At 40.9% G+C, this 26760-nt stretch overlaps 1 protein-coding gene across 1 annotated transcript in view; it reads left to right on the top strand.

Moving 5' to 3' along the window:
- The window catches only part of cfap61 (cilia and flagella associated protein 61), a 187128-nt gene that overhangs the window by 33801 nt on the left and 126567 nt on the right, over positions 1-26760 (top strand). The window contains exons 9-13 of the mRNA XM_063055117.1: positions 4594-4643; positions 6186-6352; positions 7256-7295; positions 8397-8536; positions 15565-15691. Of these exons, the coding sequence (XP_062911187.1) occupies positions 4594-4643; positions 6186-6352; positions 7256-7295; positions 8397-8536; positions 15565-15691 (524 nt within the window). The remainder of the gene's footprint in view (positions 1-4593; positions 4644-6185; positions 6353-7255; positions 7296-8396; positions 8537-15564; positions 15692-26760) is intronic.

Below are 26760 nucleotides of genomic sequence, written 5' to 3'. Positions count from 1 at the left end.
TAAATTAAAGTGGAAGGAAGAGGAAAGTAAAGGAATGAAAGGCAGAAGATAATATGCATTATGCCATTTAGAATCAAGATCAGGAGAAATTTCTTCACCCAACATGTGGTGATCTGACAGAATTCCCTATCACAGAAGGGTGTGGAGGACTAATTACTTCCTACAAAGCGAAACCCAATAGTATGAATGGCAGCGATGCTTCATTACCAGATGAACTCAACGCCTTCAATGCACACTTTGAAAGGGAGAACACAACCACAGTTGTGAAGATCCCTGCTGCACCTGAGGACCCTGTGATCTCCGTCTCAGAGGCCGATGTTAAGCTGTCTTTAAAAAGAGTGAACCCTTGCAAGGCAGAAGCTCCTGACGGAGTACCTTTTCAACCTCTCACTGCTATGGGCAGAAGTTCCCACTTGTTTCAAAAAGGCAACAATCATACCAGTGCCAAAGAAGAATAATGTGGGCTGCCTTAATGACTGTCGCCCGGTTGCACTCATATAGACAGTGATGAAATGCTTTGAGAGGTTGGTTATGACTAGGCTGAACTCCTGTCTCAGCAAGGACCTAGACCGGTTGCAATTTGCCTATCGCTACAATAGGTCAACAGCAGATGCAATCTCAATGGCTCTCCACATGGCTTTAGACCACCTAGACAACACAAACACCTATGTCAGGATGCTGTTCATCAACTATAGCTCAGCATTTAATACCGTCATTCCCCAATCCTGATTGAGAAGTTGCAGAACCTGGGCCTCTGTACCTCCCTCTGCAATTGGATCCTTGACTTCTTAACTGGAAGACCACAGTCTGTGCGGATTGGTGATAACATATCCTCCTTGCTGACTATCAACACTGGCGCACCTCAGGGGTGTGTGCTTAGCCCACTGCTCTACTCTCTGTATACATATGACTGTGTGGCTAGGCATAGCTCAAATACCATCTATAAATTTGCTGACGATACAACCATTGTTGGTAGAATCTCAGGTGGTGACGAGAGGGTGTACAGGAGTGAGATGTGCCAACTAGTGGAGTGGTGCCGCAGCAACAACCTGGCACTCAACGTCAGTAAGACAAAAGAGCTGATTGTGGACTTCAGGAAGGGTAAGACAAAGGAGCACATACCAATCCTCATAGAGGGATCAGAAGTGGAGAGAGTGAGCAGCTTGAAGTTCTTTGGTGTCAATATCTGAGGATCTAACCTGGTCCCAACATATTGATGTAGTTATAAAGAAAGCAAGACAGCGGCTATACTTTATTAGGAGTTTGAAGAGATTTGGCATGTCAACAAATACACTCAAAAACTTCTATAGTTGTACCGTGGAGAGCATTCTGACAGGCTGCATCACTGTCTGGTATGGAGGGGCTACTGCACAGGACCAAAAGAAGCTGCAGAAGGTTGTAAATCTAGTCAGCTCCATCTTGGGCACTAGCCTACAAAGTATCCAGGACATCTTTAGGGAGCGGTGTCTCGGAAAGGCAGCATCCATTATCAAGGACCTCCAGCACACAGGGCATGCCCTTTTCTCATTGTTACCATCAGGTAGGAGATACAGAAGCCTGAAGGCACACACTCAGCGAGTCAGGAACAGCTTCTTCTCCTCTGCCATCCGATTCCTAAATGGACATTGAAGCTTTGGACACTACCTCACTTTTTAAAATATACAATATTTCTGTTTTTGCGTATTTTTAAAAATCTATTCAATGTACATAATCGATTTACTTGTTTATTTTTTTTTCTCTCTGCTGGATTATGTATTGCATTGAACTGCTGCTGCTAAGTTAACAAATTTCATGTCACATGCCAGTGATAATAAACCTGATTCTGATTCTGACTTTATATTGTATGTTCATAAAGAAGACAAATATATTTCTTAAAGCTAGAGAGAGCAAAGATTATGCTGAAGTTGATGGACAGTTAATTTGTGGAGCAGACACAAAGGGATAAATAGCTTATTCTTGCTCCCATTTTAAATGTATCCATTTAAAAAAAATTGTATTCAAAATAATGTTTAAAAATAAATGCTTAAGTTTCCAGAGAAATGGACCCAATAAATCCTGTAAGGATGTAATTTGGAGTAACATACACAAAATGCTGGAGGAACCTAGAAAGAACAGGCAGCATCTATGGAGAGGAATAGAGCTAATGACTCGGGTTGAGACCCTTCATCAGGACTCAAAATATAATTCGAAGATTTTACACAATGTTACACGTTTTCTCACCACAAAGTTATGACTAATGCAGTGCTGTATGAATCAGTGCTTGAGACGTTACCCAGCATTGAGCCCATACAGTCAGTTATAGATATCCTGTTTTCTAAACTGTTGCAAAATAGAAAACCCTTAAGAGGCTCAGCAAGCCAGGTAGCATTTGTGGAGAGGGTATCAGGCTTAACATTTTGGGATTATGAACTCCTGTGTGAACTAGAAGGGGAAGGTTTAGTAGCCATCTGATGGAGAGGAAGTGGAGAAAAGAACTGATGGGAAAAGTCTGATAGGCTGAAGGGCAGGAGTGTTAAAACAACACAAGGGATAATAAAGTAAGGTAAATATGAATGATTATATACCAAATGTACCTGTAAGAGTAGAATCCTTGAATTTTATGAATGTGTTTAAGAAAATTGAAAATGTTAATAAAATCTGAAGATATTCATTGTTAAGCCTGGTAAGTAATAATATGTATAACTGACAGATGAGGTGTCTCCTAGAACTATGTTGAGAGTTGTTGGCATGGTGTAGGAGTCCAAGAAAATGAAAAGCATAGCGGGGATAAGATTGATAATTCGTTTGACACGTACTCAGAAACCCATGGTCACAATGGTGGAATTTTTGGAAGTATTTAGAAAAGTGATGATTCATGTGTATTTGTTTCAATATAAGAGAACTTAATGCATAGTGAAAGTTAGTTGAAGTACGGAAAAGTACTAATTGCTTGGGAAGAGTATTTACTGCCCTAGACTTGGGAAAAGAAGATGACGAAGGTGATTTTATCTACTTTAGTGGCACTGATGATGATGTATGATTGAATTAGGGAGTGGAGGATGTAATCTTTATTTCAGAATTGTGTAAATTGGGAAATGTGTTTGTTGTTGACATTACGCATGGAAGGTATAAGAAAGGATAATCATTAAAATATGCCAATTGGTGGAGTAAAAGTGGATGGATCAGTCATCCTGGAAAGGGGGTGGGGTGGAGCTGATCACAGAGGACAGAAATACAGAACGTTGGAATGATACAGGCTTGTAGTTTTGGAGACTATAAATCTGGGATCAGATAGGCAATTTCCTGGGGAGGTTAGTAATTGACTTGGATGTGATGGCATACATGGAAGATGTTAATTTCAGTTTTTATTTGCATAAAATTATAATATCAAGAAATTGCCCTTATGTAATACCTCTTAAAGCATTATAATATCTGAAGATGCTTCACGGGAGCATAATTAAACAAGAAATGGCACCAAGCAAGAGGAAGAGAAATTAGGTTTGATGGTCAAACACTTGGCCAAAGAGTTAGGTTTTCAGTGGTATTTTAAAAGATGAAGAATGGGAAGCAGAAGAAATATCTGAAGACTATTCAGCTTTTGGCAGCCAATGTGGCAGAGAGCTGAATGTAACTTGCTAGCAGCTTGTTACCCTCTTCATTTATTATGTGGAATTGAGGAGGCTTGGAATGGATGGAAGCTAGAATGCTATGTAACCCCACTTACAGGGCTTGTACGCAAACTTAGCTCGATAGTGAACTCGGCTAACAGCCACGTGACTCAGCGGCGAGAAGGTCACCTTTCACAAACAATATACATTTAGGGTCAGTATGATTTGGCTTTCAACTAAGCAAGAACGTCATGATGTTCTGTTAAAGAAACTTCGATTTGAGCAAATGCTGTGGAAGTACTGCCCATACACAATTATCAGTTGGCAAGAAATAAAAGATTGTATACCACATAAAATTATAAGGAAGTATATTTACTAACTTCAGCTTTAGCAAACAGTTAGTAAAAAAAGAAAGAAGAAAAAATAAAGGGGCACATTACATTTAAATCAGTCTAAATGTGCACATGACCGTTGGAGCTTGTATCTTCCAAAAACTGGGTGTAACCTCTACTCAAGGTGCTGAATCCTCATCACCAATCATCAGTAAAGCTTGCCATCTTGGACTCCTTCATCTCGCAAAGCATTCCTTGCAGTTGTGTCTTCCTGTCAGATTGAATCCTACAGTCGCATCTCCTGATCCTCTCCTCCGCACCTCCCTCCAAAAGACTACAAACCCCTCCAGTGTCTGTCACAAATCTCCCTCTGCCCAGCTCCCTCTGGAACCTTCTCCCAATTCTACAATCCTGATTGGCTGACACTACATTCCTAAGTTGAACAACATGCCTCCTTATCTTTAGCCGAATCAAAACGTTCTGCCAGCAGGACACACTGCTTTGACAGAAAACTACTAAATGAAATACCCTAGAGCACAGCAGTAAATATCTTAACCAGGGCATTATAGCTATGTGGACATAAACCGGGGCTAGTCAGTTGTAAGCAAACACATACATTTGTTATTGTTCTGACTCGTGGTTAATCAAAAAAATTTCTACTTTTCTATTGACAGTAAACGAAATAACTTCACCTTCGCATTCTGAAGGTAATACAGATGGAAAGGTATGTTACCTTAAATTGAATTTAAAAAAAATTAAATCCCTGAACCAAAAATATAGCTGCAGGTAGGGAAATTTTGGGGTTCTGCCAAAGTTAAATTTCTCTGTGCAATTGAAATTAATTTTGACAGTATTATTAATGTTCTATTCTGGAATCTTTAATTCCTGCAATGCTTATTGTACTATTTAACCATTTTCAGAATCAGAATCAGGTTTATTATCACCGGCATGTGACGTGAAATTTGTTAACTTAGCAGCAGCAGTTCAACGCAAGTTGTAAGTTGCTATCGGTAGGCACTTCACGGTGCTTTTCATTGTGCATTATGCATTACAGCTTAAACAATAATAAAATAATAATAACGATCATGTAACCTGCATTAATGATCACTCCTCTCAAATCAACTCAGACATATGAATTTAACATGCAGGAACATCCCACAATCGAGAAATAAGATTTGAACAGCTGGATTATTTAAAGCAGTTGTCAATTATCAATAAGTTCATTAATAAAATAGATGTAGGAATACTCTTCATTGGTGAAGTCCGGAACTGTATTAAAGGAACTGCAAACTGGAGAACCCCTATCAACACCTGTCCTTGTCTTTCTATGGTAGATGTCAAGCCTTTTGCTTGACAGTTTCCAGAAACTGGACTATTATGCCAGAATGGAAGAAAGAACCTTTCCATATTTTTTTGTTTCGTTATTAGGCTTACCATCACTCAATTTTGCTGTACCACATTATCCGTGGTGTCATTTAATCACAGTCCTGCATCCCATCACAATTTTTCCTTTAATTATTTCCTTCCCTTCCTCTCCACTGTTAAATTGTTAGATTTCTACATTTTTCTAATTCTGACAGGTATTAATGTTAAGATTTAAGCCTGATATCACTGCTACCTGGTCTGTTGGGAATTCCAAGGATTTTGTTCACCAGTAATACTGCACCAGTCCAAGAAAGTGGCTAAGCACTAATTTCTTCTGGTTAATTGGGAATGTGGAGTAAATGCTGACCTTGCCTGGGAAGTCTTCATTCCATAAATGTATAAGAATAAATATTAGAGATTTTTATCTTAAGCAATTGCATAAGTGATAGTTAGATTTGTAGTCAGAAGTCATTCTAAATTTTAAGAAACGTTCAGCAGATTTGTGCATTTTTTACACAGATATATTGTTGAATTATTTTAAAATTGGGTTCTTAGTTTTGTTGCTTACAGCTGTTTCGGCAGTTTCCTTCAACATAAGCATTATCTCCAGTATACATGTACTTTTAGGACTTGTGGTTTTGTAGGATTCCTGCAACCTCAACACATCTTCACACTTTTAGTGATTGTGATTGAAAGTCTTTTATCAATGGACATAACCTACTGAGAATAAACACAAGAAATTCTGCAGATGCTGGAAATCCAAAGCAACACATCCAAAATACTGGAGACTCAGCAAGTCAGGCAGCATCTATGGAAATAAATAAACAGTGTGAAATAGATAATGTACTGTTTAAAAGTGTGAGCTATATGATTTGCCATACTTTACCCTTCCTTGATGCAGAATGAAATGACCAGCCAGGATGAAACTGCCCAAGTACCAGAGAGTAACATTGGAAACCAAGTAACTGAAGGAGCAGAAAACAGCCAAATTGTTGCCCACGGTTCAATAGATGTAGCAAATGTTTTTTGCATACAGTTGTTCTGCATGGATGAGAAATATGAAACAAGGTAAGCTCTAGGATCATGTAAATTGTAATGCAGTTAAAAACATTAACAATTGCTTGTGGATTGAAAATAGAAAAATGGGCAAAAAAGTTTCAAGAAGTGGAGATAGTTGTGTGGGTTGCACTACAAAAGGCAGAGCAAAGGAGTAGGGTGGAAGAAAGACACAAGACTGACAAACAACCAAAGTGCAAAAGAAGACAAACTGCGCAAATAACAATAATACTAAGAACATGAGTTGTAAAGAGTCCTTGAAAGTGAGTCTATAGGTCGTAGAATTAGTTCAGTGTAGAGTTGAATGAAGTTATTAATGCTGGTACAGGAGTCTGATCCACCTGTTTCAACAGGAATGCAAGATCAATGTCAATAAAGGTGTGCTTTCTGTTTTGTTTGTGTCACCTCTACACAATATATTCTGAGCTGGCAATGATTTTCACTAGTGATTGTAGTCAATAATCAGTTCCCTTTTAAGAAATGCAGTTATGACACTTAATAGCACAGATTAATTACATATGAAATTCCTGAAATTACGTGCATAAAAGATCATAAGTGACATCTCTTAAGCTGTTAAGTCTTAGCACTACGTATTTGCTATACATAATAACCTTGTGTGGATCTCTTCCATGCAGAACCATATTATCTCTTTGCCCGTGATTGAATTTATAGTCCCAGTGTGCATCCTCATTAGCCTAAATAAATGCCTTGGTGAACCCTATACAATAAAATTTTGAATGAAAATGTTTCAAGATTTGTCACAAACATTACTAAAACATTAAATACCTTTTCCAGTCAGATCCTGAATTTGTATGCAAGTATACAAGGCAAAAGTAAGATATTAGATATTGGCTAAACTTAGTTATTTTCTAACCATGACTAGAAATGATATATGCGTGCCTTCTTTGTTCACAGGTCTCAGGACTTTTTGCCCTATTTATTTAATCTCTACCCAGTAAGTAAGTCTTGTATCATCTTCATTTATGGCACTACAAAACCAATATTGTATGAATGAAGAACAATAGGTAGGCCAGCATGTTGTAAACCAAAGGCTTGAATGATTTTTGATGTGCTAAATCTTAAGGTCAAATCTCAATTGCAAACAAGAGATATTAGTTGTATCTCAAATACAACAGGTCAGGCAGCTTTTGTGGAACAAGAAGCAGAATTAGTATTTTGGATAGATGATCTTTTGAATGATACAGATAATAGTGCTTTGTTGACTAATTTCATGCCCTGTCTGGAAACTATTTTGCAGAAAATAAATTTAGTGCATTCTGATGGATTATTGGGAAAACATATCAGTTAGATTCGGATTTCAACTTCCAACTTTGTTAAGAAAGTAGCATGTGGCCAATTCTAACAGTTTGCCTATAATTGTTATTGTTTAATATAACTACAAATTGGCCTGCCCCAATGTTCCCCCACAGAACTTTCTCTCAGAGGTTCTGTATGAATAACTTAAATACAATAAATGTAGGGAGTACGATTGTTCAACATTAACTGCAGCCTGTAAGTTTGCAGTAATATTAGAATCATGCATCTATTGGGCTCAAAGGTCCAATTTAATGTCAGAGAAATGTATACAATATACACCCTGAAATGCTTTTTCTTTGCAAAACATCCACAAAAACAGAGAAGTGCCCCAAAGAATGAACGACAGTTAAATGTAAGAACCCCAAGGTCATCCCCCCAGCTCCCCCCTCCTGCGCGTAAGCGGCAGCGAGTAACAATCTCCCCCTCCCCCCACCAGCAAAACAAAAAGCATACCCGCTACCGAGCACATGCATGAGCTAAGCGATAGCAACAACATTTTTGGGATATAAGGATGGACAAATTTCATGTAGGCTGTTCATTTGGCTACTTCCATTGTTGTTTTCTACATGTCATTAAACACATAAGACAAATTCCCACAACCTTAGTCTCTGCAAAAATAATAATTTTGTTGCAAGTTACATGTGCATGTAGTGTCTAAACTTTACTCCCAGAATCCTTCAATGTATTCGAATTTTAAAAACTTACTAATTTGTGTTCATTTTGCAACAAACAATTATAGGACAGAGACTTTTGCGTTATCACTGTACCTCATGTGGTCCCTGAATTTCCCCTGCTGAAGGATTTTGTTCGTGTTGTGCCCTACAGTGAGACCACAGTACCCCATGAGCTGTACGTTATTCATCGTAAAGGTTTGCTAAAGTAAGAAATATTTAGAATGTTCTGTATACTAATTAACTGTATGAATATATGCATATAATATGCTTTTGGTGTGATAATAAATGAATTAGAAATGTGATTTGCTCATATGTAATCTATCATCTGTACAGATCACAATCAGGTCAAGATATGGAATAAAAATGGAAAATGTATGAAATACTCAGTTGGTCAGGCAGCATCTATGAAATGAAAAGCATAGTTAATGTTTTAGGTGAAGGAGCCTTTATCAAAACATGGAGAGCAATAGCAAAAGTGAGTTTTGGTCCTAGCTATGCCTGCCTTTTTGTTGGGTTTGTGTTTTACCTAATCAGTTCCCCTCTACCACCACTCTGCTCCGTCTAGCGGAATTAGTCCTTACTCTTAATAATTTCTCCTTTGGCTCCTCCCATTTCCTCCAAACTAAAGGTGTAGCTATGGGCACCCGTATGGGTCCTAGCTATGCCTGCCTTTTTGTTGGGTTTGTGGAATAATCTATGTTCCGTGCCTATTCTGGTATCTGTCCCCCACTTTTCCTTCGCTACATCGACGACTGCATTGGCGCTGCTTCCTGCACGCATACAGAACTCGTTGACTTTATTAACTTTGCCTCCAACTTTCACCCTGCCCTCAAGTTTACCTGGTCCATTTCTGACACCTCCCTCCCCTTTCTAGATCTTTCTGTCTCTGTCTCTGGAGACAGCTTATCCACTGATGTTTACTATAAGCCTACTGACTCTCACAGCTATCTGGACTATTCCTCTTCTCACCCTGTCTCTTGCAAAAACGCCATCCCCTTCTCGCAATTCCTCCGTCTCCGCCGCATCTGCTCTCAGGATGAGGCTTTTCATTCTAGGACGAGGGAGATGTCTTCCTTTTTTAAAGAAAGGGGCTTCCCTTCCTCCACTATCAACTCTGCTCTTAAACGTATCTCCCCCATTTCACGTACATCTGCACTCACTCCATCCTCCCACCACCCCACTAGGAATAGGGTTCCCCTGGTCCTCACCTACCACCCCACCAGCCTCCGGGTCCAACATATTATTCTCCGTAACTTCCGCCACCTCCAATGGGATCCCACCACTAAGCACATCTTTCCCTCCCCCCCTCTCTCTGCATTCCGCAGGGATCGCTCCCTACACAACTCCCTTGTCCATTCGTCCCCCCCATCCCTCCCCACTGATCTCCCTCCTGGCACTTATCCGTGTAAGCGGAACAAGTGCTACACATGCCCTTACACTTCCTCCCTTACCACCATTCAGGGCCCCAAACAGTCCTTCCAGGTGAGGCATCACTTCACCTGTGAGTCGACTGGGGTGATATACTGCATCCGGTGCTCCCGATGTGGCCTTTTATATATTGGTGAGACCCGACGCAGACTGGGAGACCGCTTTGCTGAACATCTACGCTCTGTCCGCCAGAGAAAACAGGATCTCCCAGTGGCCACACATTTTAATTCCACATCCCATTCCCATTCTGACATGTCTGTCCATGGCCTCCTCTACTGTGGAGTGAAGCCACACTCAGGTTGGAGGAACAACACCTTATATTCCGTCTGGGTAGCCTCCAACCTGATGGCATGAACATCGACTTCTCTAACTTCCGCTAAGGCCCCACCTCCCCCTCGTACCCCATCTGTTACTCATTTTTATGCACACATTCTTTCTCTCACTCTCCTTTTTCTCCCTCTGTCCCTCTGAATATACCTCTTGCCCATCCTCTGGGTCAACCCCCCCGCCTCCTTGTCTTTCTTCCCGGACCTCCTGTCCCATGATCCTCTCGTATCCCCTTTTGCCTATCACCTGTCCAGCTCTCGGCTCTATCCCTCCCCCTCCTGTCTTCTCCTATCATTTTGGATCTCCCCCTCCCCCTCCAACTTTCAAATCCCTTACTCACTCTTCCTTCAGTTAGTCCTGACGAAGGGTCTCGGCCTGAAACGTCGACTGCACCTCTTCCTATAGATGCTGCTTGGCCTGCTGCGTTCACCAGCAACTTTGATGTATGTTGCTTGAATTTCCAGCATCTGCAGAATTCCTGTTAGCAAAAGTGAGTATTTAGTTAGAAGGAGATGGGGGAGTGAGGAATGGGTCAAAGGGAATATTTTTGATTAGTGAGGCCAAGGTTTCAATGGTGAAAATCTGTTGATAAAGCCATCTAGCTTGTAGGTTAATGAGAGATCACATGCAAGGGAACAACAGTTACTTAAATCCATTTGTTAATGCTTGTAGCTACAATAAAAGTTCTTATTAATGTGTTGAAGTCAATGGAATTTTTAACACCACAAAACAATTGTTTTTACCTGTCTTTCCTACTCATCATACATTGTGAAGCAAGGTATTTTTATTTCAATACACTACTTCATCTCCAATTTTCGTAATTTTCATTGATGCTCTTTAAAAGACAGTAATGGCAATACCTTCACCATACACTAACTAGTGTGACATTTTGATGTAATTCAGAGAATGTTTAGATTTCTAAAATCTGTTCTTAAGGAGTTGTGTGACTAATCGGATGGCTATGCAGACTTAAAGTTATGAAAAACAATGTTAAAATACATAGCATCCTTATGTTCCATTCTCCATAAATAAAAAAAATTTCTGTCAGTTCTAGGATGCAGAAGTGGGCTGAGAAGTGGCAGATGGAGTTCAACCCGGAGAAGTGTGAGGTGGTACACTTTGGAAGGACAGACTCGAAGGCAGAGTACAAAGCAAATGGCAGGATACTTGGTAGTGTGGAGGAGCAGAGGGATCTGGGGGTACATGTCCACAGATCCCTGAAAGTTGACTCACAGGTAGATAGGGTAGTTAAGAAAGCTTATGGGGTGTTGGCTTTCATAAATCGGGGGTTAGAGTTTAAGAGTCGCGATGTAATGATGCAGCTCTATAAAACTCTGGTTAGGCCACACTTGGAGTACTGTTTCCAGTTCTGGTCACTTCACTATAGGAAGGATGTGGAAGCATTGGAAAGAGTACAGAGGGGATTTACCATGATGCTGCCTGGTTTAGAGAGTATGGATTATGATCTGAGATTAAGGGAGCTAGGGCTTTAGTCTTTGGAGAGAAGAAGGATGAGAGGAGACATGATAGAGGTGTACAAGATATTAAGAGGAATAGATAGAGTGGATAGCCAGCGCCTCTTCCCCAGGGCACCACTGCTCAATACAGGAGGACATGGCTTTAAGGTAAGGGGTGGGAAGTTCAAGGGGGATATTAGAGGAAGGTTTTTTACTCAGAGAGTGGTTGGTGCGTGGAATACACTGCCTGAGTCAGTGGTGGAGACAGATACACTAGTGAAGTTTAAGAGACTACTAGACAGGTATATGGAGGAATTTAAGGTGGGGGGTTATATGGGAGGCAGGTTTGAGGGTCGGCACAACATTGTGGGCCAAAGGGCCTGTAATGTGCTGTACTATTCTATGTTCTATGTTCTGTGCTTGATAGAGTGATGTTATTAGGTTTATATTTAATTTTGTGGTCTCATCTCCTTTGATCAAGAAATTTAATAGTGAGGTGTATTTTCAAACACCTTGAATACAACTGAAGGATGAGCTGAGCAAATTGACTGAAAAAGAAAATAACCTTGTCCAACAAAATGTCGTTAGACAAACAACATACATCAAAGTTGCTGGTGAACGCAGCAGGCCAAGCAGCATCTATAGGAAGAGGTGCAGTCGACGTTTCAGGCCGAGACCCTTCGTCAGGACTTTATCGTTAGACAAATATTATTTTCTGCCATAAGTTATTGCAAATTCTATCCACGTCATTAGACCAATATTAGAAATATGTAGTGCCATTTCTGATCTTTGCTAAGATTATGTCATCTGATCATAACAACCATAAATCAATTTATTGAATAGTAGCAGAAGGAGGATTAAATTTGACATAGGTTTCAGCAAGATAATAACAGTGCTCCTGGGTTAGTATTAATAAATGTCACAGGACTCAAGCTCTTCACGGCAATACTTAAAAAATCTTGCAAACTTAATGAAATGCTGTTAGCTGAGAAATACAACAATCTTTTATTAAATTTTCCAGTATACTAGTATAATGAGGAAAAAAATGAAATATGTCAACATCTTGACTTGTATCTCTTTCTTTTCCTTTGATAGGATGCTGATACAAAGGAAGATTAAATATCATACCAAACATTAGATAAAACCATCAGTTAAGGACCATCAGTTTCTTTGGTGGTCTCAAATAATTCAGAGGCATGTTTTATCTATTTTTAACAAATTGTTGACAACCTGATATGGGAAGAACAAACCCCATGCACTTATGTATTCAGTAGATGACTTAATACTCAATATTGCTTATTTTTAGTAGGCAAGTGAATGCATCATCTATTACTCAAGTGATGAGTCAGCTACATTTAAAATGATATCAGATGAGCCATAAATCTAAAAATTTTCACATTTCCTCAATGCAGAGAAACAAAAACAACAGTGATTTTTTTTTCTCATATCCAGGTCCATTGAATCCCGCTAAGTTCATGCATCTACCTATTTACAATAATCCTATAGTGATCCTGTTTTATTTTCTCCATATTCCCATAAACACCTCCCAGATTTTATCATTCATCTACACACTAGAGTAAATTTTTACAGTGGCCAATTATCCTATCAGCCATGCCTTTGGGATGTTAGGTAATCTGGAGGAAGCCCCCACAGTCACATAGAGAATCTGCAAACTCCACAATGACAGCATAGAGGTCAGGATTGAACCTGGGTTGCTGGAACAGGGAAGCAGTAACTCTACCAGCTGTGTCATCATGCTGTCTATTAAGCTTCACTTTATTTAAGTTTTCATTTATATAAATGCTTTTAATGTTAATTAATGTGACCTTCAAAGGCATTATCAATCAAAAATTGATGTTTAGGCTCATTTTGGCCCATTGGAGCACATGACCAACCAGAGATAAATAATAACATATTAGGGGTTTTTAGGATGTTAATTTAAATAAAATTACATTGGTCAGAATGCAAATGGTCTTGCTCCCCAAAGCATCTTATTCTGCATACAGTGGGTTATGTTAAAGTTACCTATTTTGTTGTTCTGCCTTTCCATGGGTAGAACTTCAATATTTAATTGCAAGTGACTTATTTTGGCACCCTGCCTGTTTCCTTTCTAATCATTTTCTCAATTTCATATCTGATTATAAATAGTTTTCTTTTACCTTGGTATTTGTAATTATCCATTAAGCTTACTTTAAAATTGCGCAGATCACTTTTAACCTACTTCTCATATTTCTTCTACTGCTGAGACACCAATGCTCAGCTCCTGAACAGAAAGTCATTCATCATTAGCCAAGTGCTCCCGACTACAGTGCTTTGGTGCATCGTAAAATTTGCCTTGTAAACATGCCACTTAAATCCTGGCAGGTACATAGACTGTCCTTGACAAAACCAAACAACCCTTTTTTTTGCTGTGGATGTTACCTCTGAAATTTTACTTAATGATGTAAATTATATGAAGTTCATGAAACCATAGTTTTCATGTTTTATTTGATTAAATTTTGACAATGCTTTTCAGTTATACATTCTCTCTTCTCACCGCACCACCCCCCCCCCCCGGCCAATCGGGCAGAAGATACAAAAGCCAGAAAGCACATACCACCAGGCTCAAGGACAGCTTCTGTCCAACTACACACACAAAATGCTGGAGGAATTCAGCAGGCTGGGCAGCATAATCTATTATAAGACTATTGACCAGTCCCTCAGAACAATAAAATGATCTCACAATCTACCTAGTTAAGACCCTGCACTTATTGTCAACCTGCCCTGCAATTTTTCTGTAACTGTAACACTTTATTCTGTTATTGTTTTACCTTGTACTAACTCGATGCACTGTTATAATTAATTGATTTGTATGAAGAACAATGAAGAGCCAGACAAGTTTTTTGCATGTGACAATAATAAACTAATTTAGCATTTTACAAACCTGACAAAGAAGGTAGATTGGCAATTGAAATGTTTAGTGGGGCAGGTAATTTATAAGGTTTTACAGTAGCTTGGTAGTGTTTCCTTTGAATAGCTGGCAGCTGAAGGAAGATGACGACATTAACTGTCTTTACAGCACTGTATATAAAATAGAAGGAACATAAATGCTTCTCTTCGGTGTCTCCATACAGTCGACACTTCTTCAAATAAGAATCTTCTCAAGGATCTTATCCTGTAGATTTGAAGTTTATTTCTGCTTTCCAGGATGATCAGCCCAACCAGCCAGAATCAGGGATTGAGCCTATCTGACTATAATTTACACTAAAGTCTTCCGAACTTCAGTGCAGACTCACCAAAGTTCCTTATCAGTTCAACATCCTTGGTTTTCAATGTTAGTCCTCCAGAAATGAGACATTGTTTTGCTTACAATTCTTTTTAATTCATTATTAACTCAAAGTGTTATTTTTAATTATTTGTGAATCCAATGGCCTCAGTGTCAACAACTCCAAGATAGATGGAAGAAGTCTAGATGGAGTGTAATTGAAGAAATCTGGCAAAAACATCTAGATGACATATTCATGCTGTTAATTTTTTTTTAGCAAAAGATGCCATGATATGAAGTGGAGGTCGTAGCACTCACATATTTAAATCCAGTTCCTACAGCCCAATTAGGAGTGCAGTTTAACTTGCACATTTGCTTACCTATGATTGGGAAATCTGGGAGTTAAAGGGTATCAGGATTTGCCAACTCTCCCAATTGAGTTACTCTTACAGCATTTTCTGTGAGAAAGCAGGATTATGAGTGCTCACCCCTATATCTTAAGGAAGCTTTCAGTTTAATTTTTGCCAATCAAAGCTTCATTCCTTCCAGCCATATCATCCTCTTTCATCCTCCCACTATTGTAGCCCATCTATTTCCCATGTAATATTAGGTTCAGCTTGCCCTTTCCTTATCAAGGTTTTTTTTTGTTTGTCCCCTTCACACCCACTTAGCTTCTGTGTAAATATCAGGAGCACTTCCAGTTGTATAACACTTTTATTCCTTTTTAAAAAAATTTCTTCTTAGTAACTTAGTCATTCAGCAATTTCTCCTTCCCAGATCCTTTGTGGTACGACTTGCAACATGTGATGACACCAAAGCGATTAAACTTCTTGTCCAAAGTCTTGAACTGCAACACAGTATTTTAGCTGATTTAACTACATATAATCAGAGCCGCAGAGACGATGTGAGTATTTGATTAATTTGCGTTTATTGTTGAAAGCATAACATTGTTTAATTTGTAAATTATTAACATTTAATATTATTTATCTGACATGTAAAGAAAAGGGACCAATCCATTTGTGTAATATAATTGCGCTTATCACCTTTTTGAGTTGATGGTTGTTGAAGTCAGTTTCATGTCTGATTCATTAAAGTACAAGAACTCTGCTATATTCCAAAGAAGGCAATATTAATAATTGCCTGAATCACTGTTTGCTTCCACACCCACACTCATCGTGCTAAATGGAGCTTCTGGTAGTTCTGCTAGTAATAATTCTGTTTGAAATCCTTGAACAAGTGAAAGAAACTAGTTCCTGTAGATCAATTAATAATGTTACAGTTAAAGTTAAAGTCGGTCCCGAGCCTTGTGGCCCATCAGGCCAGTGCTTATGCCAGTTTCTGTGGTGTGAAGCGACTGGGAGTACGAGACTTACCCCTGGATAGGATGCCAGTCTATCATGCGGTTAACCCCTAGCATTTGCCGGTACCCATTTTCAGCAGTACTGAGTGTCAAATTATCTCCTGAGGATTTTTTTGCAAGCATTTATATTGTTAGCCATTTATTTGCTGATAATAATTCCAGAAATATTGTGCAGAGACTTAGGAAACATGAGGGCTCAGTTAATCCCCCCCCCATGTGAAATTTACAGGAAGATGTTTTCTGTTTGGCGTTGCCGCACCTCCGACAGTGCTCTTAAGCCAGCTACAGGGTCATCAGCCAGGGACCACTGGCTGCAACACAAGCCCAAACACAACCCCTGTGCTTAACAGTTAGAGAGAGGTTTTTTCATGACATTCTGCACCCTTTTTTCTCCAAACATACCTTTGCCCATTGCGGCCAAAAAGTTTTATTTTAACTTCATCAGTCCACAGGACTTCTTTCCAGAATGCATCAGGCTTGTTTAGATGTTCCTTTGAACCTTTTGAATGGAACTTTTTTGGCCACAATGAGCAAAGGTATGTTTGGAGAAAAAAAGGTGCAGAATTTCATGAAAAGAACTCCTCTCCAACTGTTAAGCACAGGGTTGGATTGATCATGCTTTGAGCTTGTGTTGTAGCCAGCGGCATGGGGAATGTTTACTGGTAGAGGGAAGAATGAATTCAATTAAATACCAACAAATCCTGGAAGCAAACATCATGCCGTCTGTAAAAAAGCCGAAGATGGAAAGAGGATGGCTTCTACAACAGGATCCATGATCCTAAACATAAGTCAAAATCCACAATGGACTACCTCAAGAGGCGCAAGCTGAAGATTTTGCCATGGCCCTCACAGTCCCCTGACCTAAACGTCATTGAGAATCTGTGGATAGACCTCAAAAGAGCAGTGCATGCAAGATGGCCCAAGAATCTCACAGAACTAGAAGCCTTTTGCAAGGAAGAATGGGCAAAAATCCCACAAACAAGAATTGAAAGACTCTTAGCTGGCTACAAAAAGCATTTACAGGCTGTGATACTTGCCAAAGGGGGTGTACTAAGTACTGCCATGCAGGGTGCCCAAACTTTTGCTTCAGGCCCTTTTCCTTTTTTGTTATTTTGAAACTGTAAAAGATGGAAATAAAAAAGTTTTCTTCCTTAAAATATTAAATATGTCATCTTTAATTTTATGCCTTTTGGAAATCAGTTCATCTTTTACTTTCTTAGCTATTCACAGTATCAGAAATTTTGATCAGAAACTTTTGCATGCTACTGTAAGGATGATCTTGAAGGCTGCCACAAACAGGATAGGAGAAATGGAATACCACATTGCGATCCCTACTTTGAGCTGCTGCTGCCCCACTGTAGCATTTCAAAAAAAGAAACCCATCTGGAGTTTGCTGAAATAATCAGAAACCGGGTCTCCTAATGCAGTCAGGAACGTAAAAGAACTCCATTGCAAAGTTGATGAGCTGGTGAGGCACAGATCCACAGGCATTCACAAGATCCAGCCACATGACATGTAGGTCACCTTTCTCACGCTCAGGTCCCATATCAATGATGCATGCTCCACACATCCTGGGAAGCCTGGAATTCATGCCTTCTGGCAGTTGGTGTCAGTGTATCCATTGCCCATGGGGTAGCTGGTCATCCTCTGAGCCACAACAGAAGAGAAGATTTTCCCTTCTTCATTCAGCAGTGCAAAGCTTCTGAACTGGTTGATAGAACTGGAGTTCTTCTTTTGGGGATGAACACTGCCTCAGCTCTTTGCCATTCTGTTGGGATGTGCTGGTTTTTCCAGGCAGTTCTCATTGGTTCCGGAGGATCTTGAGTACAGGAGGGTGGTTTTTATAGAGCTTGTCAGAAATTCAGTTTGGACCTGGCACACTGATGCTGACCTTGCCTTTTTGATAACTTCTCTGACTTCACTTAGCCTGGGGGGTTGAGGAGGAGGGTGGTGTCAAGCTGCATGGTTGGAGGAGAAGGACGTGGAACATGCCATGGCGATCGAAAGCAAGTTTTTCTTGCTGGATCACTGTACCTGGCCTTAGGTACTGCCCCAGCTCCTCTTTGGTGGCTTCCAGCTTCCCGCTCTTTTTATCTTCCAACAGCTGTTGGGCATATATGAAGGGATTCCTAATGAAGCTGTCTATCTCTTTTTTTCTCCTGCACTTACAAATGTTCTCTGCCTTTCGCAGCCTGACTAGCTTCTATTTCATTTTGTTCCACAACAGCTTTAAGCTCACTTTCTTCTCTTGTGTTGCTTTCTTCCAGTTCTTTTGTGGCTGGCACCACCCTTTTATTAGCTGCTCTATGTCCTTCTCACTTCTTCCCTTTTCTCTTAGAGCAACGACTCACTTGACATCATCTTTGCCAAATGTATCCCTATATGCCTCATAGAGGGTCTCCAGATTAGGTAAGCTTATCCTCTACTTAGCCGCATAATGTGTGTTCTAGGATCATGCTGAGGTCCGGTCCAGACTCTGCCACATGGCCACCTCATTTGCCTTTGGCCACTTGATCTTATACTTCCTTCCTGGTTTCTTCCTCTTAGCTTTGTGACATGGCTCCACAGCTGAGGGGATGTCAGGTGTGTATGTGTGGGTTACCCTCCATTGTTGGGCCTTCATCCCCTACCAACAAATCACCTCCAGCAATGTTGGGTGCTTCAGCTCTGTGATTTTCTACCCGGCTTTGGGTCCCTCTTGTCTGATCTGCCACAGCTGTGCAAGGTTGCTGTTGGCCTTTCTTGCTGCACTTCATTCTCCTCTGATGGATTTGTAGCCCCCTGTGTGTTGTCACGTTCTCCCATCCACATCTGCACTTCTGAAGAATCTTTATTTCGTTGTCTGTATTTGTTCCAATCATTGCCATGTCATTCATCCTTCTGGGCCTATCTTTCATCCTGTCTCCCAGAGGGCCTTTGGGTTGTCACCTGGTTTCAATGTAAGCAACTTACTATATGTCACTGGCTAGTTTTGTATTTGTGTATTTAGCCACTGTTGACCGTAAGATTCATTGGCTACATATCTCAACAGTGGTACTGAAATTCACTCAGTATTCCTAAACATCTAGATCTACAAACCCCATTTCCAGAAAAGTTGGGATATTTTCCAAAATGCAATAAAAACAAAAATCTGTGATACGTTAATTCACGCGAATCTTTATTTAACTGACAAAAGTACAAAGAAAAGATTTTCAATAGTTTTACTGACCAACTTAATTGTATTTTGTAAACATGCACAAATTTAGAATTTGATGGCTGCAGCACACTTAATAAAAGTTGGGACAGAGTTAAAATAAGATTGAAAAGTGCACAGAATATTCAAGTATCAGTTCTCAACGCAAGAAGAGCAGAGAATTTAACATCTTTCAACATCTACAGTACATAATATTGTGAAAAGATTAAGAGAATTCAGAGACATCTCAGTGCGTAAAGGGCAAGGTCGGACCTTGTTGAATGCGCGCGATCTTCGAACCCTCAGGCGGCACTGCCTAAGAAACTGTCATGCTACTGTGACAATTATAGCCAGCTGGGCTCGGGAGTACTTCAGAAAACCATTGTCACTCAATACAGTCTGTCGCTGCATCCAGAAATGCAACTTGAAACTGTATTATGCAAGGAGGAAGCCATACATCAACTCTATGCAGAAACGCCAGCGAGTTCTCTGGGCCCGAGCTCATCTCAGATGGACCGAAAAACTGTGGAACTGTGTGCTGTGGTCAGATGAGTCCACATTTCAGCTAGTTTTCGGAAAAAACGGCGTCGAGTTCTCCGTGCCAAAGATGAAAATGACCATCCAGATTGTTATCAGCGAAAGGTGCAAAAGCCAGCATCTGTGATGGTGTGGGGGTGCATCAGTGCCCACAGCATGGGTGAGTTGCATGTATGTGAAGGTACCATTGACTCTGAGGCGTATATTAGTATTTTAGAGAGACATATGTTGCCATCAAGGCGACGTCTCTTCCCGGGACGTCCATGCTTATTTCAGCAGGACAATGCCAGACCACATTCTGTACGGGCTACAACAGCGTGGCTTTGTAGACACAGAGTGCGTGTGCTTGACTGGCCTGCTGCGAGTCCAGATCTATCTCCTATTGAAAATGTATGGTGCATCGTGAAGAGGAGAATCAGACAACGGAGACCATGGAGCTGAAGTCTTATATCAAGCAAGAATGGACAAAATTTCCAGTTGCAAATCTACTACAATTAGTATCCTCAGTTCCAAAATGATTAAAAAGTGTTATTAAAAGGAAAGGTGGTGTAACACAATGGTAAATATGCCTCTGTCCCAACTTTTGTTGAGTGTGTTATAGCCATCAAATTCTAAATTTGTGTATGTTTACAAAATACAATTAAGTTGGTCAGTAAAACTATTGAAAATCTTTTCTTTGTACTTCTGTCAGTTAAATAAAGGTTCACGTGAATTAACATATCACAGATTTTTGTTTTTATTGCATTTTGGAAAATATCCCAACTTTTCTGGAAATGGGGTTTGTACTTGGGTAAGCCTGAACAACTTAAAAGCCATCCGCTTTTAATAAGAAGATGCAGCATGGCTCCAGGGAGTGATTTTCCTGATAAGAGTAAATCTTTGTTTATTTAAAGAGCTGTGATACTACACAGAAGGCTCCAAATTTGCTGCTGGGTGCGATGGAAGCCAGGGTAGAGAAGGTGCAGAGAAAGATATAAAAGCAAGGGCCACAAGAGTAGAAATCTCTTGACAAACTCTATGAAGAGAGCAAGAGTATTTGTTATGTTCCTTAAGGCCACTGAGGAAGAAGGCCTAATGAATTGGATGCATTGCTGCAGGAAGTTCAGAGACCACACATGAGTATTTAAATATATCTTCAGATTATACATCCCAGCCATTACACAGCTGATTTAGACACTATTCACTGTAGTAGGAGGAGTAGATTAAATCAGGGGTCCCCAACCTTATTTGCACTGTGGACCGGTTTAATATTGACAATATTCTTGCGGACTGGTCCACTGGGGTGTTGTGGGGGGGGGGGGGGTAGGGTTGCCAACGGGCAAGAGTAGCAGTCAAATACAGTGTGTTTACCCCGAGAAAGACTACAATGACCACGAAGCCTTGCATGGGCACCTGTGTGTGCATGCGTGTATGTGCCGATTTTTTTCTACAAATCGTTTTTGGCAATTCTGTTCGGGGGGGGGGCCGGGTTAATCATGACCAGAATATAGGTGATAAGTGGCTAATACATTCAATCTCGTTTCTAAAACGGTTTATCTAACAAATTCAATATTAAAGACACAGCGTGTATTTTCCTCGCATGAATATAGTGATAAGTCAATTATCAGGGGAGGACAGGAGCTTGAAGTAAGTGTTGAACGAACTTCCAGTAGAAGTGGTAGAGGCAGGTTTGATATTATCACTTAAAGAAAAATTGGATAGGTATATGGACAGGAAAGGAATGAAGGGTTGTGGGCTGAGTGCAGGACTAGGTGAGAGTAAGCGTTCGGCATGGACTAGAAGGGCCGAGATCACCTGTTCCCATGCTGTAATTGTTATATGGTTATATGGTTATATAATTCACTTATAAGTCAATAGCATAATAACATTTTAAGTAATGTTTGGATATTAAACACACAGCACATATTTTCCCCCGTATGAACATATAAAATCATTGCAACACACCAATATCGCTGAATCAGTGGGAGCCCTGGGCTTGTTTCCCTGCAACAAGACGGTGCCATCAAGGGGTGATGGGAGACAGCGATACTCGAAGGGGATTCCTTATGTCCAGTCTATTCCGCAATTTCGTTTTCGTTGCATTCATTGCAGAGATATGTTGGAAATGAAAGCAACGTTTTCAGTGCTTTCATGGCTATCTCAGGATATTTAGCCTTGACTTTGATCCAGAATGCTGGCAGAGACATTATGTCAAACATACTTTTCAGCCCGCCGTCATTTGCAAGCTCGAGGAGTTGATCTTCTTCCCACGCTGACATGGATGACGTATGGGTAATGACCTCGCGTGCGTTCAGGCTCAACAGTGGCCGTGACAGGGAATGAGGAAAGGTGCAGCTGACTCATATCGCCAAATCATATTGTTTCCTTGCGGCCTGGTAGCACATGCTTTACGGCCCGGTGGTTGGGGACCGCTGGATTAAATTGTCTCTTAAATCTGCTTCCCATTCAACAAGATAATGGTTCTGATCATCGCTTCAGCTTCACTTTTCTCCTACTTTTTAACATCTCTTGGCTCCCTAATGGGCTAAAAATCTATCAAAACTTAAAATATTCAATGAATTTGTATCATCTGCAAAGCTACCCACCCACCCTTCTATTGCTTCATCCAAATCATTTATAAAAATGATGAAGCGCAGTGGTCCCAGAACTGATCCCTGTGGAACACCGCTCGTCACTGAACTCCAGGCAGAATGCACTGTCTACTACTATCCGCCCACTGCTTTCAGTGAGCTAACCAATTCCAAATCCACGCTGGCAAGTTTCCATTCATCCAATGCCTCATGACTTTTAGATGAGACTTCCATGGGGAACCTTGTCAAACATGTTACTGAACTTCAACTACACCACATCCACTGCTTTCCCTTCATCAATTTGTTTTGTCACTTCCTCAAAAAGTCTATCAGGTTCATGAGGCACAACCTGCCCTTCATAAAGCCATGCCGTTCATCAGGTCGGAGGCTACCCAGACGGAATATAAGGTGTTGTTCCTCCAACCTGCTGGCATGAACATTGATTTCTCCAACTTCCGTTGATGCCCCTCCTTCCCTTCTTACTCCATCCCTTATTTATTTATTTATTTATCCCCCCCCCCCCCCTTTCTCTCTGCCCCTCTCAGAATCATTCCTTGCCTGCTCTCCATCTTCCTCTGGGCTCCCCTCCCCCTTTCTTTCACCCTAGGCCTCCCGTCCCATGATCCTCCCCCTTCTCCAGCTCTGTATCCCTTTTGCCTATCAACTTTCCAGCTCTTAGCCTCATCCCTCCCGCTCCTGTCTTCTCCTATCATTTCAGATCTCCTCCTCCCACTTTCAAATCTCTTACTATCTCTTCTTTCAGTTAGTCCTGATGAAGGGTCTTGGCCCAACACGTCGACTGTACCTCTTCCTATAGATGCTGTCTGGCCTGCTGCATTCCACCAGCATTTTGTGTGTGTTGCTTGAATTTCCAGCATCTGCAGATTTTCTCATCTATGCTTCTCCAGTTGTTTGACTAAAAATCCTTTCCATTAGTTTGCCCACTACTGACGTAAGACTCACTAGTCTATTATTCTATAATCGACTTTTCTATTATTTCTACTATAATGCATCAGCTTGCATTTCCCAAATTTATACTCTGCCGAATTTTCACTTGCTCCTCTTGTAGGACATGGAAAGTCAGGGAGACCTCCAGTGTCCTTGACGCCTGCAATTGCAGGAAGTGCAACCAGCTGCAACTTCTAACAGTCCGTGTTAAGGAGTCGGAGCTGGAACTGGATGAACTCCGAATCATTTAGGAGGCTGAGGGTGTGATAAATTGGACACATAGAGAGGTAGTTACACCCAAGATTCAGGACACTGGAAACTGGGTGACAGTCAGGAAGGAGAAATGCATTAAGGAACCAGTGCAGAGTATCCCTGTGGTCATACCCCTTCCCCCCTCCCCCCTTCCCCCTCCACCAACTTTGAATACTGTCAGGGGGAGGGATGATTTAACAGATGAAAGTCACAGGGAAAGCTGCTTAGATGGCTGCAGAGCTATCTTCATGTACGGACCATCAAAGTTGTTATCTTTGGTCAGGCTTGTGTTTCTTCAACCATCAGGGTTCAATACCACAGGGTTCAATACTTGGGCCACTTCTGTTTTCCATCTTTATTGATGGATGATGCATGCAGTGTCGAGCTATACCTATACGCTGATGACTCCACACTATTTGCACCAATTCGAGCAGGAGAGAGTAATACAGTGGCAACAGGCATGAATAGGGATCTTGACAGGATGAAAGCCTGGGCAGATGACTGGAATGTCAACTTTGAGCCTACTAAGTGCGAGGCGATGGTGATGTCTAGGAAGAGGAATCCATCTAACCTCGACCTTTTTTTGGGAACTGCAAGCTGGATTTAAAGAAGCTAGTAATCCTTGGTGTTAATATTGACAGCAAGTTGGTGTGGGATAAACACTTTTCCACTATTTCAAACAAGGCTGGATAAAGGCTTGGAGCTCTGTGGAAAGTAGCATCCAAACTAGACAAAGAGGGCAGAGCCATGGTTTACAAAGCCCAGGTACGAAGTATCATGGGGGATGCCTGCTTATCATAGATGAATGCCTCACAGAGTGTCCTCAGCCAACTTGATTCCATTCAAAGAAAGGCTCTCAGGATTATGGGTATAGATGAAGCCACAGCTCATGAGAAGCTAGCCATCAGTAGCTTTTACCACAGATGACAGGTTGCTGCAGCTACTGTGCTATACAAAATACACACCAGCCACAGCCCTGCAGACCTTCACGCCTTGCTGCCTTCATCTTATGAGAGACGGCGCACCAAATGATCAAGTTTATCTATGCCTGCTCATGCTGTTTCTATGCCTGATGCGAGAACCTACACACTGGATAGAAGCTTCCTTCACTGTGCTATCAAAATTTGGAACAGCCTTCCAGATGTTGTGGTTGGAAACACCTGCGACGATGGGGTCCAAGCCTTCAAGAGTCGAGTGCACAAACACCTATCATCTCTGGGAGGGAAGTCACATGCTTATTCATAAGCTATCATGAAGGGGACCAGGATGGCAATGCTTGGTTGCTGGTAGGTAGGGTTAATACCTGACTTTCAAGAGCACTTGTGTGTTATGTTCTGGCTGGACTTAGTCCTTAAATTGCTGGAGAACAGTGTGGAAAGAACAGGTGCTGTTTTTTCCCGGTAGGGATTAGTTTTTAGTTCCAAGTGCTCCTGCCACGTTTTGTCACCCTGCAACCTTATCCTTCAATCTCTTTGAATTATGGAGGACAGCATGTGTATAAATGTCTCTCCAGCAGACTTCATCATGAGCATCATGAGTCCAGTATTTCTACTATTTTTTAATGTTTCTTAATTGTACATATGATTTTTTTGTGTTCTATTGCTGAGCAGCAGTGAACCATCTGATTGGCCTATCAGAGTTCTCCTTGGGAACTAGTTGACTTGATCAGCATTTATGATCTGGCTATTGTTCATGATTGCACTTAACTTAAAAAAAAGAAGAGGCACACTCTGCTGTTAGAGATTCATTAGTTAGAGGAATAGACAGGAGGTTCTGTGGGCGAGAATGAAATTCCCGGATGATATGTTGCCTCCTGAGTGCCAGGATCTGGGATATGTTGGATCGAGGAAGTTACCATAACTAGAGAGAAACTGAAAGGTCCAAAGGAAGACAAGTCACCTGGACCAGAAGGTGTTAACCCAGGGTTCTGAAAGAGGTGGCTGAAGAGATCATGGAGGCATTAGTAATGATCTTTCATAATCACTAGATTCCACAAGAATACAAAACTGCAAATGTCAAAATTGCAAAAATTGCTCCAAGAAGGGGAGAGGCAGAAGAAAGGAAGCTATAGAATAGTCTGTCTGACCTCAGTGGTTGGGAAGATGTTGGAGTCGATTATTAAGGATAAGATCCCCAAGGTACTTGGAGGCTCATGATAAAATAGGACGTACTCAGCATGAATTCCTCAAGGGAAAAATCTTGCCTGACAAATCTGTTGGAATTCTTTGAAGAAGTAACAAGCAGGATAGACAAAGGAGAACCTGTTGACGTTGTATACTTGGATTTTCAGGCAGCCTTTGACAAGGTGCCTCACAAGGCTACTTAAAAAGCTATGGTATGGTATTATAGGAAAGATTCTAGCATGAATAAAGCAATGGCTGATTGGCAGGAGGCAAAGATTGTAAATAAAGGGAGCCTTTTCTGGTTGGCTGCTAGCGACTTGTGGTGTTCCACAAGGGTGTGTGCTGGGACAGATTCTTTTTACATTGTATGTCAATAATTTGGATGGTGGAATCGATAGCTTTGTTGCAAAGTTTGCAGACAATGTGAAGATGGTAGAGGGGCAGGTAGTTTTGGAGAAGTAAAGAGACTGCAGAAGGACATGGACAAATTAGAAGAATGGGTAAAGCAATGGCAGGTGGAATATAGTGTTTGGAAGTACATGGTCATGCACTTCAGAAGACGAAATGAAAGAGTTGGCTATTTTTTAAATGGAGAGAAAATACAAAAAATTGAGGCACAAACAGACTTTAGAGTCCTTGTGCAGGATTCCCTAAAGGTTAATTTGCAGGTTGAGTCTGTGGTGAGGAGGGCAAATGCGATTTTAGCATTCATTTCAAGAGGACTGGAATATAAAAGCAAGGGTGTAATGCTGAGACCTTACAAAGCACTGGTGAGGCCTTACTTGGAGTATTGTGAGCAGTTTTGCACCCCTTAGAAAGGATTTGCTGAAACTGGAGAGGGTTCAAAAGAGGTTCATGAAGATGATTCCAGGATTGAATGGTTTGTCATGTGAAGAGCATTTGATGACTCTGGACTTGTATTCACGAGAATTCAGAAGAATGAGGGGTGACCTCATTGAAACCTATTAAAAGGCTTTGATAGAGTGGATGTGGAGAGCATGTTTCCTATGG

This window comes from Mobula hypostoma, chromosome 8, assembly GCF_963921235.1.
Source record: "Mobula hypostoma chromosome 8, sMobHyp1.1, whole genome shotgun sequence".
NCBI classification, from domain to species: domain Eukaryota; kingdom Metazoa; phylum Chordata; class Chondrichthyes; order Myliobatiformes; family Myliobatidae; genus Mobula; species Mobula hypostoma.
The sequence above is the reverse complement of the archived record's forward strand: the minus strand, read 5'-3'. Positions and strand labels throughout refer to the sequence as shown.